This window comes from Pseudorca crassidens, chromosome 16 (genome assembly GCF_039906515.1).
Source record: "Pseudorca crassidens isolate mPseCra1 chromosome 16, mPseCra1.hap1, whole genome shotgun sequence".
Classification (NCBI taxonomy): Eukaryota; Metazoa; Chordata; class Mammalia; order Artiodactyla; family Delphinidae; genus Pseudorca; species Pseudorca crassidens.
Genome location: NC_090311.1, coordinates 27,588,661 through 27,601,226, shown reverse-complemented (window position 1 = coordinate 27,601,226; position 12,566 = coordinate 27,588,661). Strand labels below are relative to the sequence as shown.

General features: G+C 51.7%; 1 protein-coding gene across 1 annotated transcript in view; it reads left to right on the top strand.

Annotated features, from left to right (window-relative positions):
- PAX2 (paired box 2) overlaps nucleotides 1–12,337 on the top strand; it is a 74,846-nt gene extending 62,509 nt beyond the window's left edge. Inside the window, 3 exon segments of the mRNA XM_067708879.1 lie at nucleotides 8,696–8,797; nucleotides 11,071–11,157; nucleotides 11,656–12,337. Coding sequence (XP_067564980.1) covers nucleotides 8,696–8,797; nucleotides 11,071–11,157; nucleotides 11,656–11,777 — 311 coding nt within the window. The 3' untranslated portion in view covers nucleotides 11,778–12,337.
- The last annotated feature ends 229 nt before the right edge of the window (nucleotides 12,338–12,566 follow it).

Below are 12,566 nucleotides of genomic sequence, written 5' to 3'. Positions count from 1 at the left end.
GGGGAGGAGAGGGCAATAAAGGCTGAGAAATGTTTCTGAAGGAGGCTGGGAGTCTCCTAGCCTTGTCTGTCAGCTCAAAGCCCCTGATTAGCTGAGGAATTTAGGGCACAGACATCAGAGTTCCTCGCCAACCTTGAAAGGAGAGGGCTAGGGCAACTTCAGACACACCAAGCCAGAGGGCTTCTCCTCTGCCGAGAAGGCCCACTGGGAAGAGGCTAGCCTCCTCCAAACATCCCTGAGGCCTCCAGCCACATCCCCCAGGGCCTCCAGCCCCCAGACCTCAGCTCTGATTTAATTACAGGGGCATTTCCATAGCAATGAGACATTGACAGATAATGTGGGTGCCCTGGGTCTGCAGCCTAGGGAGTCACTGGATCAGGGCTCTTTCCCTTCCTTCTTTATCCAGTCCACCCCTAGAGGGAAAAGATATTGCAAAGAAAAGACATTAATTTACTCTAGGACTGGGAGAGTCAGGTCAAATTTGAATAGAACAAAAGCTGGGCCACCACAATCTCCAGCCCCAGTTCCACACCCATGTCTGTGCCCACCAGCCATCCCAGCAGTGACGGGCTTCCCTCCCCAGCAGGGTGCCTTGGGCAGAAGCACGTGAGGCTGCTAATGGAGCTACAGAGGGAAGGAGAGGCATGAGGAGCAGGAGGAAGGTATGAAGGGTACCCGGGCATCTTAGCAAAGACGTAGTTCTGTGGTCTTCTAAGCTGAGCTCAGCTTTGGCCCATTACCTTGGGCCTTACCTCTTGACTCCTTCCTTCATTTCCTCCCTCTGTCCATGAGACCCAAAGGCTGAGCACGCCAAATGGACTGTGCTTGGCCCCCCTAATGAATCACTAATTCATTTAGAGATCAAGGAGAGAGGACAGTTTGAATTTGAATCAAAATATTTTTGAGAAATCAACGAGCTTTATTTCAAATGCATGTAGTAGCCAACTACAAAAAAGTGTTGCCTAGTAGAAAGCACTGGGCACTGTTTTCATGGATAGCTGGGTTATAGGGAAACTTTCTGCTGCTGTAGATATTTAGAGATGCTTGGGGTGTCCCAAAGGAGAGTTCTCCAAAGGGGGGGATCCCCCAGTACTAAGCCTGTTTACTCCATTACTTGGCACTTTCTAAGAAGAAAAGGTTGGCTAAGTAAAAGTGAAGTCAGCCAACCCAACCTTTTCTGGATGACCAGAAACCCTAAAGAGGGGTGTCCCAGTGAATGTTACAGGTATGTATTGGGACCAAGGGCTCAGAAATGTCCTGGTGGCCTCAGAGTCACCTAGGTAAGACCTAAAAGCCTGTTTCCCCCGGAGAGCCAGCCATCCGCAAGGTGACAGGAAGACCTCCCACCCTCCTCCGGGTGATCAGAGTCCTTCCTTCCCCTGCTCAGGACAAACAAGCCAGCACTTTTTCAACCCTGAGCTTTGGGAGGCAAAAGCCCTGCCACTATTGTTACTTCAGAGAGGGCTTTGCATGCCTTCAGCCTGGAATGCTCCCCTCTCCTTCTCGGGGGCCGCTGCGCTGGCGGGCAGGGCGGAGGAAATCCTGTGGCAGGCTCGGAGAGTCGCCTGATGCTCCGGCAGCTTAAGTGGCCGTTTTCCTTGGGATTAGGGTTTCACTTACACAGAGCGCCTGAAAAACGCTGCGCTTTCGGAAGGATTAGAGCTGACAATTCAGTGCTCTCAGAGAACAAAATAAAGCCGGAGAGGAACTGGGAGACCTGGAGTATCGGGAGACTGTGCAAACAGGCTTAACCTCTGCCCACCCAGCACGAGGGGCTCTGAGCCCATCAGTGAGCCTGGGCCCAGCCTCCAGAGTGCCAGCACCTGCCCAACTCCAGTCTTCCTCTGCCACTTTCTAGTGGAGCCAGAGAGGGTAGCCTGGGGAAGTGAACCACGGAGAGGGCTGGGATGTCTTCCTCTCTCTCCGAGCCTGTTTCCTCTTCTGTAAAATGAGAGGGAGTAGACTAGAGGATAGTCAAATTCCCTTTCGGCCCTGAGAATGTGATTCTCCCCAACACTCCCTATCCTTATCCCAGTATCCTGAGGCTGCAGCTCCACCCATGGTCCAGCTGAGTTAGAAGGAGCGCCTCTTGTGGGGCCCTAGGCCAGCAGGCTACCGTGGCCCATGAAGGGCTGCGTGCTGGGAGAAGGGGTAGGCACAGCATGACTGGTTGTGTCCAGTTGGTTGGCTGTCGAGGTGTAGACCTTACTGAGCCCACATAGATCTGGGCAGCATCCCTGCCTAGGACACACCGGGGACTAAAGGTCCAGCTGTGGGTGGGAATTGAGATCGGCTGGGAGTGCAGCCGCCCTGAGCTGCAAGCACAGCCCCGTCTGCCGGAGCCCAGGGCAGGCCAGCCTCGGGATGCAGAGCTATGGGGCCAAGACAGAGCCTGGGGCTGGGGACCCTCATACAGGCGCCTCTGCCCCCCAGGAGAAAACTTCCGGAGAATTTGGAAACCCGGGAAATAAGGAATAAAATGAAATATGTAGAAAGCTCTTCCCCTCTCCTTTTAAAGCATCTTTTACAGATTTAAAGTTTGTTACTTTGGTGTATTCTGTATAACTTGGATTGGTCATAAAGGGATCATAATTGGTGTAGTACAGGTAAATGTACGGTATATTTAGGCAGTAATTACAAATTTAATAACTGTATTCTTGGAAGTATTATAAATGCTTGTGTCAAATTCAGGCACAGACTGCCAACCTTGAAGCAATCTAATGTCTTCATTTTCACGACCTTATGAGAAGCAGACACAACTTGAGGTTAGGATAGTAAAACAAGAGTTATGTTTTTCGGCCTTAGGGTCCTCCATAGTGTCAAGTGGATAGCAAAAGTGCTCATTTTCAGAGAAAGATACTGAGGGAAAGCATCTCTAAACTGATTGAATATAACTTTTACTGTATAAATCTGTGTCTAATAAGTCTGTTGTCCTGCCATCACTGAACTAAAGCATCTCTGCTGCTTTGGCAGCTTCCTTTTTATTATTTCCTTGGTCTCCTGGATGCTGACATTTGCCTTACTTGAGATAAGCTTCCCTACCCTTCACATGTTATTTGACTGTTCTTTGTATGATCTGGTTTATTGGTCCAATTCAAATAGTTTCAAACAAATCAGTGTCTTTCTTACACCAAAAAACAAAGGTTCTTTGGTCTTTTATAAACACTGCTTATTAATCTTTTTTTTTTTTAAGATGTTGGGGGTAGGAGTTTATTAATTTATTTATTTATTTTCGCTGTGTTGGGTCTTCGTTTCTGTGCGAGGTCTTCCTCTGGGTGTGGCAAGTGGGGGCCACTCTTCATCGCGGTGTGCGGGCCTCTCACTATGGCGGCCTCTCCTGTTGCGGAGCACAGGCTCCAGACGCGCAGGCCCAGCAGCTGTGGCTCACGGGCCCAGTTGCTCCACGGCATGTGGGATCCTCCCAGACCAGGGCTTGAACCCATGTCCCCTGCATTAGCAGGCAGATTCTCAACTGCTGCGCCACCAGGGAAGCCCTGCTTATTAATCTTTGAGTCATGAATACTTTTGAGAACATGATAAAAGCCATCTAGATATTACATATATGTATCTGTAACATCACATGTATAGTTTTATATGGACTCCCTGAAGCACGTCCATGACATCCTACAAGATCGGTGAACCCCAGTTTAAAAGCCTTGCTGTAGAAAATGGAAGAACCTGAAACATGCAAGAAACAAGAAGTGACAAGATGTTCTGTTATAGGAAGGATTCGCTTAGCATAATCCCAGGTTACTTCCCTGGACCAAATACCTATTTTCTGGGTCTACGTTATTTGAGAATGTCATTCTAGAATCCATCCCCAAGTATACGGCTTGTTCTGTAGTCCAGGTCCTGTCATCTACTGGCTGTGAAATCTTGGATATAGTACTTAACCCCTCCGAGTTTCAGTTTCTCATCCATAAAATGGGGATTTAAAACAGATCAACATCATAGGTTGATATGGGGATTAAGTGAGATAATATATAGAAAATATTTAGGACAGTGCCTAGCATGATGGTAGGTGCTCAGTGAATGCTAGCTAGTCTAGGTGCAAGTAGAAACACAACTCTGCCCTTGGATCCTAAGACCTGAAAAAACAGCATAAATTATCCAGTGACTGAAATTTTCTTAATAAAGTCTTTCACTTTGCTTTTCTCTGTACTTGTAAGAGGAACTGCACTTAGATTCTCCGAAACAGTTGATTTGATCTGGCCCATTTGGTAAGGAATGTCTGACAAAAGTGCACTGTCTGATTCAGATGTAGTGATTGCTGTAGAAATTGGCTTTAGAATCTTCAGGGACTTCTGCAGTTGAACTGAGAAGACATCCTCATCAAATACAGTGCTTCTAACACTTCTGGATGCTTTAGATTCTCAGCTACTCCTGTTTCTTGAAGAGCCTCTTTGTTTTTCAGAAAACTCTCCAAAGAGATTGATACTCCACCCCATGGGGTTTTACTACAGACTTTCAGTGTCAATATTTTATGCTTTGTGTCCTGTTTTTCTTGCCTCATCCTAATGACAGCAGTGACAATATGAGATTTTGCTTGTCAGATGACTTCTTTTTCCTTTTCTTTGGCTCTTTTGGGGAGTATCTAACTTCATGTTATCAGTAAAAGGCAGTGTGGTACAGACCTAGCTTCACACGTTGGCTCCGTCAGTTACTAGCTCTGTAGCCATAGGAAAGTCACGATGCCTCTCTGTGCCCCCATTTTCTCAACTTGAAAACAAGGAAGTGAGACTGATCATCTCGAAGGCTCTTCCATCTTTAAAACTTCGTAATCTTAGGAAGCAATTATCCAACAGGAAATGCCCATCCTCTTGTAGTATGTGGGTTTTTATCCATGTGTAATTCTTCGTGCTGCTTTCATGTTCCTGGCATTGTCAGTGAGCAAAGCAAATGCTTTACTGCTTCCTATTGTCTGTCGGATGACATATTTTATAACTGATGTATTCTGCTCTGAAGCTATTTTTCTCCTCTTTCTGCACTTTTGCCTGTTTGCTTGAAGGAGGTGGCTGTGATGTCATACAGTTTTAGAGTCTGTCTCCGCTCCCCTTTGTCCACCCATCGGTAGTAATGCAACGCCCAGCACTCTGTCGATTCTTCCTTGCACAGATTCCATTACCCATTCATATTCAGTCACTAAAAGAAGTTTGCTCGCAGAATGCTGCTGGGCAAATGGTATGACAGTCTTAGTAATTTGAAAACTTCCTGCAGTGTGTGCTTTCTATTATTGACAATGGTGTTCCAGAAGAATATATGGCTCTGGCAAGAGTTTGGTCAATTTGTTCCTGTTCTTCAGGTGTCACCTGTGTGCTAATGAAGCCATTGAGGGTGCTTTGTATGCAGTGGCTTATACCTTTGTTGGCTCAGGGGTCCTGAACGGGCACCTCTTGGTAGTGATGCTGTACTGATGTTACAGAATCCAGTGATGCTGTAATGATGTTACAGAACCCACAACAGCAGAATCACAGCCGTGTGCTTGCGTGCTTTTTCCTCATCATGGGTCTCGTCTCTCACACTTAAAAAAATGCTTGAATAGCACTTCCCAGATTCAGTTTTTAAAATAGAATTTGGAAACGTGTCTCTCAATCAACAGTTCTGTGGCTGACTTTCAGCAGGCCAAAGTTTCTATATGCTGGCAGTTGGACCATTTGCAAGAGAAAGATCCAGTGGAAGTAAACACTGCAATAGGGGTGCCTCCAGGTAGCTGGAAACACCTTTCTAGTCATCCCACATTTCCTCTTCTCTCCTGAAGCTAAGTAAGGGAGTGTGTGACACAACCTTAGAGTACAAGGAATTTGTGTGTGAAAAGCTGAGGGAGCTATGCAGCTGCAAATCAGAATTCAGATGCATTTAAATTCCTGTTTATTGAGAAAGAAGCAGCCTTCTCTTCCTGACTGCTTTGTGGACATTAGGATCACAAGACCAAGAATTGGATTTCTGTATTTTTCTATTCAAAACCTCTACATCCTCACTAACTCTCCTCTCTTAGGCCTTTTTTGACAATGAAATGCCATATTATTAATCTCTCTAGGAATTGATAGATGTTGTTTACTTGTCCACTTGAAGTCCTCTCCACTGAGAGATGGTCAGGAAGATTGTACATTTAGTTGACAGTAGAAGTCAATGAAAGAAAACCCACACAGAGCAAACACAGATTCTCTCTGCTATCTCTCTGGGAGTTCAAAATGATCTCTTGTTTGACAGTTCTACTCTGTTGTTTGTCCTTGAGTTTTAAAATGTAAGATATTAGCTATATTAATAAGTAGAGAGAAAATCATTCTGTTGCATGATAAAGCTGAGTCACATCGTATGAGTCCCTCTTTCATCATCCTGTATAAATCTTTCATCATCTTATAAAAATTCACAATCCATTGTTCAAATTATTTGTAGGAAAAAAGCAGATTCAAACATTTACATTTTGCCCAGCTTTTACCTCTTCAAAGGACACCAACATATATGAAACAGAAAACAATATAATCCACCAAGAATTGGCTATTAAGTCCAATAGAGTGATAGAGAATTAGTCAATAAGTTTTTATTGAGCATCTACCGTATTCTCAACTGTATTACAGAGCAGAAGACAGGGCCTGCCCTCCGTTTGATTATGATCTGTTTGAGGAGGAAAACAACAGGGCTGATGTTTCATGAACTGTAGTGACGTGGTAAACCATGGAGCACAGACACTATAGAAGTTTAGAAGAGAGAAACTTCTCCGATGGGTAGAATAGTAGGGGTTTTAAGCCTTGAGCTTATAAGGGAAGGAAAGGGAAACTATAGCAAGAAGAAGAAAAGAGGTAGCAAAAGCAGAGATTTCACAGCATCCAAGCCAGTGAAAACAGTCACACTAAACCAGAAGGGGTGAGAATCAGAGCTGAGAAAACTGGGTGGGGAAGAGTACCTGGGAGGCTTTGAACGCCTGGCAGAGTGTAGACTGCCTGAGAGACACCCAAACTGTAGACTACAGAGAATCCATGATGGCTCTTACAAGGGAAGTGATGTGATGAAAGCAGCGTTTCATGAGGGCTAGCCAAGCAGCCACGTGAGGCATAGACTGAAGGAGAAGAATGTGGAGGCAGGGAATACAAGCAAAAAAACTGTTGTGGCAGACCCAGGGCAGGTGCTTAGGCGCTGAGCTGTGGAGGTGGTGGAGGAAATGAAGGTGGGACAGATGTAACAGATATTGCTAAGGAGAATTGACAACACCCAGCGACTGACTTCAAAGCTGGGCGTGCTATGTCAAGAACGACTCCAGAGGTTTTGGTCTGATGGTCTTCAAGTAGGTCAGTAGAACTGACTGGGGGGAAGGTGATCTCTTTTATTCCTGTCAGGGTTGAGGTGACAGTGGGACAGCTAATGAAAAGGTTCACAGGCAGCTGGGAATGCAAAAGCCTGAGCTGCATCCCTGTCTACTTAGGGAAGGATGAATCATTCAGATGTGTTAAGGTAGCAGTGAGGAAACTCACACATTTCAGGAAAGTTGGAGGTGAGGTCGACTTTAAGGAGAGAGTGGCAAGGAGAGAGAGAAATGCTTTGGAATAGCCATCGGGAGGATGAGGTCTAGGGCAACTGATGAAAAGAAAGTGGGCCAGAGATGCCTAGTTCTTGCCTTCCTCCAGCCACACCTCTTTCCAGGGTTGGACAGAGGCACTGAAGTGGGAGAGTGGCACTGGCTGACGAGGAGTGTAAGGGAAATATGGAGAGGAGAAAGGGGACCCAGGACCCAGAAAAGGATGAAGTAGTCTCTAGGGCATGGAAGTATGGGAGAGGACAAATTTATTGTCATTAGAGATTGGAGCATGCTAAATTGCAAAGAAGGCGGTGACCGCTTCATGGCGATGGAGGGGGCAGGCAAGGAAGGGGGGCCGTTCAGATACAGCTGTGTTCCAGAGATATCTGTGGACCATGAGTATCTCCCTAAGATTGGCTCACTTTGCCTTCACTCCAGGATACTAGGAAAGCCCTTCCTCCCACTCTCCACACTCTAGCTAATAGACATCTCCAGGGACAGAAGTCTAGCAGCTAGTGGGGAGAGCAGGCTTTGCTCATTGGAACTTGATCTGATCCATTTGCACTGTTAGCTCAAAGCTCCTGATTTGCTTCAGGGATGGTTTTCTATCATTTAAATGCCATGAACACTGACAGCAAAATAGCCCACTGGCTGGCCCCCCACTCTTCACACCTGCCAGGCCCAGCACCTGCAGCTTCACTTGGAGAGGACAAGGAATACCCATCAGCTCCTGTACAAGTGCTGGTGGGGTGTCCTCCAAGCCTGAAGGAAAGATGGGGTGTTAAAGAGGGGAGAGGTGAGCAAGATGATAGAGGTCCATTTGGCTACTGGATAGACCACAGCTGAATATCTCACTGGGAAGGAGGAGTAAAACCAGGTCATCTCCCTCCCTTCTCCATCTGGGTTTGGGCTACAAAGAGACACAAGCAAAGGCAAACACACATACACACATGCACAGAGAGACACACAAAGAGCTACACAGAGCAGAGGTGCACACACGCAGCTGCTCATAGGACATTTAGGTAAGCTTAGATACATGTAAGGGCACACCTGGACCTTCTCATTCAGGTGTGGCCCTACATGTCTGCACTCAGCGCTTTCTTTTCCATGGACTACCCTTGTGTGAGCAGAGGCAGGCCCCTCTCTTCCAGGCCTCACCCCTTCCCCTTTGTGTTTTTCCAGGTCGTGACATGGCGAGCACCACTCTGCCTGGTTACCCCCCTCACGTGCCCCCCACTGGCCAGGGAAGCTACCCCACCTCCACCCTGGCAGGAATGGTGCCTGGTAGGTGACAATGCTGCAGCTGCCTATTTTAGGTGGGAGTAGCTAAACTGTGGGTGAGCCGCTGAGTGGTCTGTAGTCTGAGGCTGGGGCTGGGGGAGACCCAACATCTCCTCCCCTGCAAACCACTGCTGTTCTATCCCTCTCTCTCCCTAGAGGCTGCAGCCGGGGTCCCTCATCCTCCTTCATGAGTAATCCAGGGAGGGAACTTGCGGAAGTGCTTGCAGTAGTGTGTGCACCCTTCTGTACGTCCTGGCCCCTCCGCAGTGCCCACCCACCCCAGTCTGTGTCCAGGAGCACGCAGCCTCAGCTCCACACTCAGTGCCCCAGCCCACCCCCAGCCAGCTGACACTGCTTGGAAGAGTCTGCCCTGGTTTCCATGGAAACTTGGAGCCAAGAACCATTTCCAGGGGCATGTCTGTCACTCAGACAAAGCCACGCTGGTCCACACCAACCCACAGGGAAGACCAGTGTGGAGAGCCGACCCCACCCCAGGGAGAGAAGGGAGTTATTCCCTAAGGAAAGAGGAACAGAAGACAGACTGTGGCAGGAACCAGAGAGACTGGCTTCAGAGAGAGACAAGCTGGAGCACCTCCACATCTCCTGAGAGGAGCCCTGGGCCCTCATTGCTCCTGGGGGCTCTGACCCGTCCCCATCTGAGAGGAGCTGGGTTTGGGCTGTGTGGATCAGAGAGACAGAGGCCATATTTGGGGTCTGGTGACTGCAGCTGGAGGTTGTGCTCTCCCCAACCCCTCACCCCAGATTGGGAGCTGGGCTTGAAGCCAAAGAGAGTTGAAGTTCCTATTCACAGAAGCACCAAAAAACTCTTGTCTTAAAGAGGATGAGACTCACTGGGCCTGCTTCCTGTCCTGCTGGCTGCCCTCTGTGTGCCCCTTCCCTGAAGCTCAGCTCTCATGCGGGGGAAGATAGAGTAGGGTGACTGGCCCCATTCCTGGACCGTTCATTCAGGGACAGCCCTGGGTAAGCAGAGGTGGATGTAGGGGGCTGGCCAAGAGGGAGACTGCTGCTGGGTGTTGTAGAATAGGGGCTGAAGGGAGTTGGAGGAACTGGGTAAGGAGAGCTGCTGGTGTGGGTGAGGGTATCCCTGCCCAGATTTGGGGTAGGGCGAATGGAAGTGTTGGGTGCCAGGAGGTTCTTCAGGGAAGGTTCCAGCAGTGAGCAGGTGGAGGCTGGAGGAGGTCTTAGAGAGGCGGGGGTGAGGGAGGGGGGAGTCTGCAAGGGGATGGGGATGAGGGGAGCCTCAGAGAGCTCATGGTGGCAAGGGGGGAGTCGTTAAACAGAATCTAGTGCTGATGAGGAAATTACACTTGTTTCATTAGCGATGGGGAAGGAGATAGCTCAGTTCCTCTTGGTCACAGTTGAGCTCAGAAGCTCATTATCCTGCTGCACGCATGCTTTCCCTCCTCGTCAATAAACAGGCTTTCCAGTGGCTGCATCCCCCACCCCCACCCCAGCTCTCTCTCCGAGAGGGGCCCCTTCTCCTCTACTTAACCCGCGGTTAGGGATCACTGTAAACAGTCTGGGGTCATCACACAGGAGAAAGGGCGAGGGGGAAACCCGGAGGCCTGGCCTTTCTCCCGCGAAGGGAGGGAAGCAGCTTCCGACGGCTCCCAGCCCACGGGGCCCTCCGCTCACCGCTTGAGAACCGGCGGGCAGTCCACCTGCCTCCCGCCGCCTCCTTCCCCTGCTGCGTGGCCCACCTATCAAATCTCTAGAGGGAAAGGAGGGAGGGGGGTGTTTCCCAGCAGAGCCCCCACCCCTTGTACTGGCACCATGCTGAGATGCCATTCTCAGGACTTTCTGGGACAAAGTGTCCCGAGGGCCTGTCTTCGCCACCCTCCCCCGCTTCCACCCTATGGGGCTGTGGCTCCTAGAACCAGAGTTTCCACTAAAGAGACGCTGGCCCCCAACGCAGCGGCGTAGGCACTCCTGGACCCGGAACAAACCCTTCCTGGGTGGCCCGGAGCGCCTCCGCGGGGGGAGCCCCAGGCGGGCACCGCCCCGCAGTTACCTCCACGCCGGTGTGCGAGGCGGGTCGGTGCTTTTGCGCGCACACGCATACACACACCCCATGGGCTCCCCCCATTTGGACCAGGTGGATTGTTCCGCCTCCACCCTGCCGTCCGCCCGCAGTGGGCATTACCCTGCCCGCTGCACCTGAACCTCGGAGAGACGGGGGAGGCCGCTGGCCGGGCACGTCGGGTCCGCTCTGGCGTTGCGCCGTGTCTGATCCCCACTCCCTCGCCCTCCCGCAGGGAGCGAGTTCTCCGGCAACCCGTACAGCCATCCCCAGTACACGGCCTACAACGAGGCTTGGAGATTCAGCAACCCCGCCTTACTAAGTGAGTACGCCACCTGGCTGGCCGGCGGCTCAGCGCTTCCGTCCGCCCCCCGGCCAGCTCGGCAGTGCTTCCGGACGCGGGTCCGATTCCCCGCGACCCGCCCTTTGGGTGCCCAGCCCGGCAGGCTTGTTAGTGCAGCACTGAGGCCCCGGGATCCCTAGAGGACGCCCGCGCCTCCCGCTCCTTCCTAACTCTCCCCTCCGCTCCCTTCCCCGTCGCTGGAAGGCTCTGCACCGCCCCCACCCTCGGGCCCCCTGAAGGTCCGCAGTCGGGCGGCGGCCGACATCGATCGGGTCCCTCTCCCACCCGGTGAATGCAGGTCTCCTGGGGGCAACCAGCCCCGCAGCCCAGCCAATGCCTCCCTGCCCGGACCCTGCTAGACCCCAGCCCGGGGAGGTCTTTGCTTTGCTTTTCTTTCCTTTTTTGTTCTCCTGTTTGTCCTCTCACCCAGCCCATTCTTCTCCTGTGTTAACTTCCAGGTTCCCCTTATTATTATAGTGCCGCCCCCCGGGGCTCCGCCCCTGCCGCTGCTGCCGCTGCCTATGACCGCCACTAGTTACCGCGGGGACCACATCAAGCTTCAGGCCGACAGCTTTGGCCTCCACATCGTCCCCGTCTGACCGCCCACCCCGGAGGGAGGGAGGATCGACGCGACAAGAAGCCTCCCGGCCACCGCCCCAGACCCACCCCATCCCAGGACCCCTACAGCCCTTCACTTCACCCCGTCGAAGGCCGGACAGGACGGGTGGAGCCGCGGGCGGGACCCTCAGGCCCGGGCCCGCCGCCCCCAATCCCGCCCGCCGCCCCTCCCCGCCTGCCTGGACAACGCGGCGTCGCGAGGAGGGTCCGACACAGCTCATCCCCGCCTCGCCCGAGCCGACCCGGGAGTCGACCAGCCACACCGCCGGACTCTGGCCGGGCCCGCCGCTGCGCGGGGGACACGTTTCTGTGACACACAATCAGCGCGGACTGCAGCGCGGCCCAGCCCCGGAGCAGCCCGCCTCGGACGCTCCGGCGCCGGGAGGCTTCGCTGGGCAAAGGAAATTAAGAACAAAACGATGTTCTGCAGAAGGGGGAACAGCCTCCCACCAAGTCCCCGGGAAAAAGTCCGCACCCCGGCGCCAACCGGACTGCTCCCACCTGTGCCCTGCCCAGAAGGTGGAATGGAATGGGGGCGTGAGGGCCGGGCTCTAGGGACGGGGACGGGGGCGGGGGGGGGGCTGGGTTGTCCGGTGTTTCCAAGGTTGTGACCCAAGGCACGCAGGCCTCAGCAGCCCGCACCCACGGAGCCCGACTCTTGGCTCTTCCCTACTCCACCTGAATTAACCAGTTCCCCAGGGCCCAGGCATCTCCTACTAGTGACCGGACTCTCAGCCCCGCCTTGCCCCTACCTCAGCGTCTCTTCCATC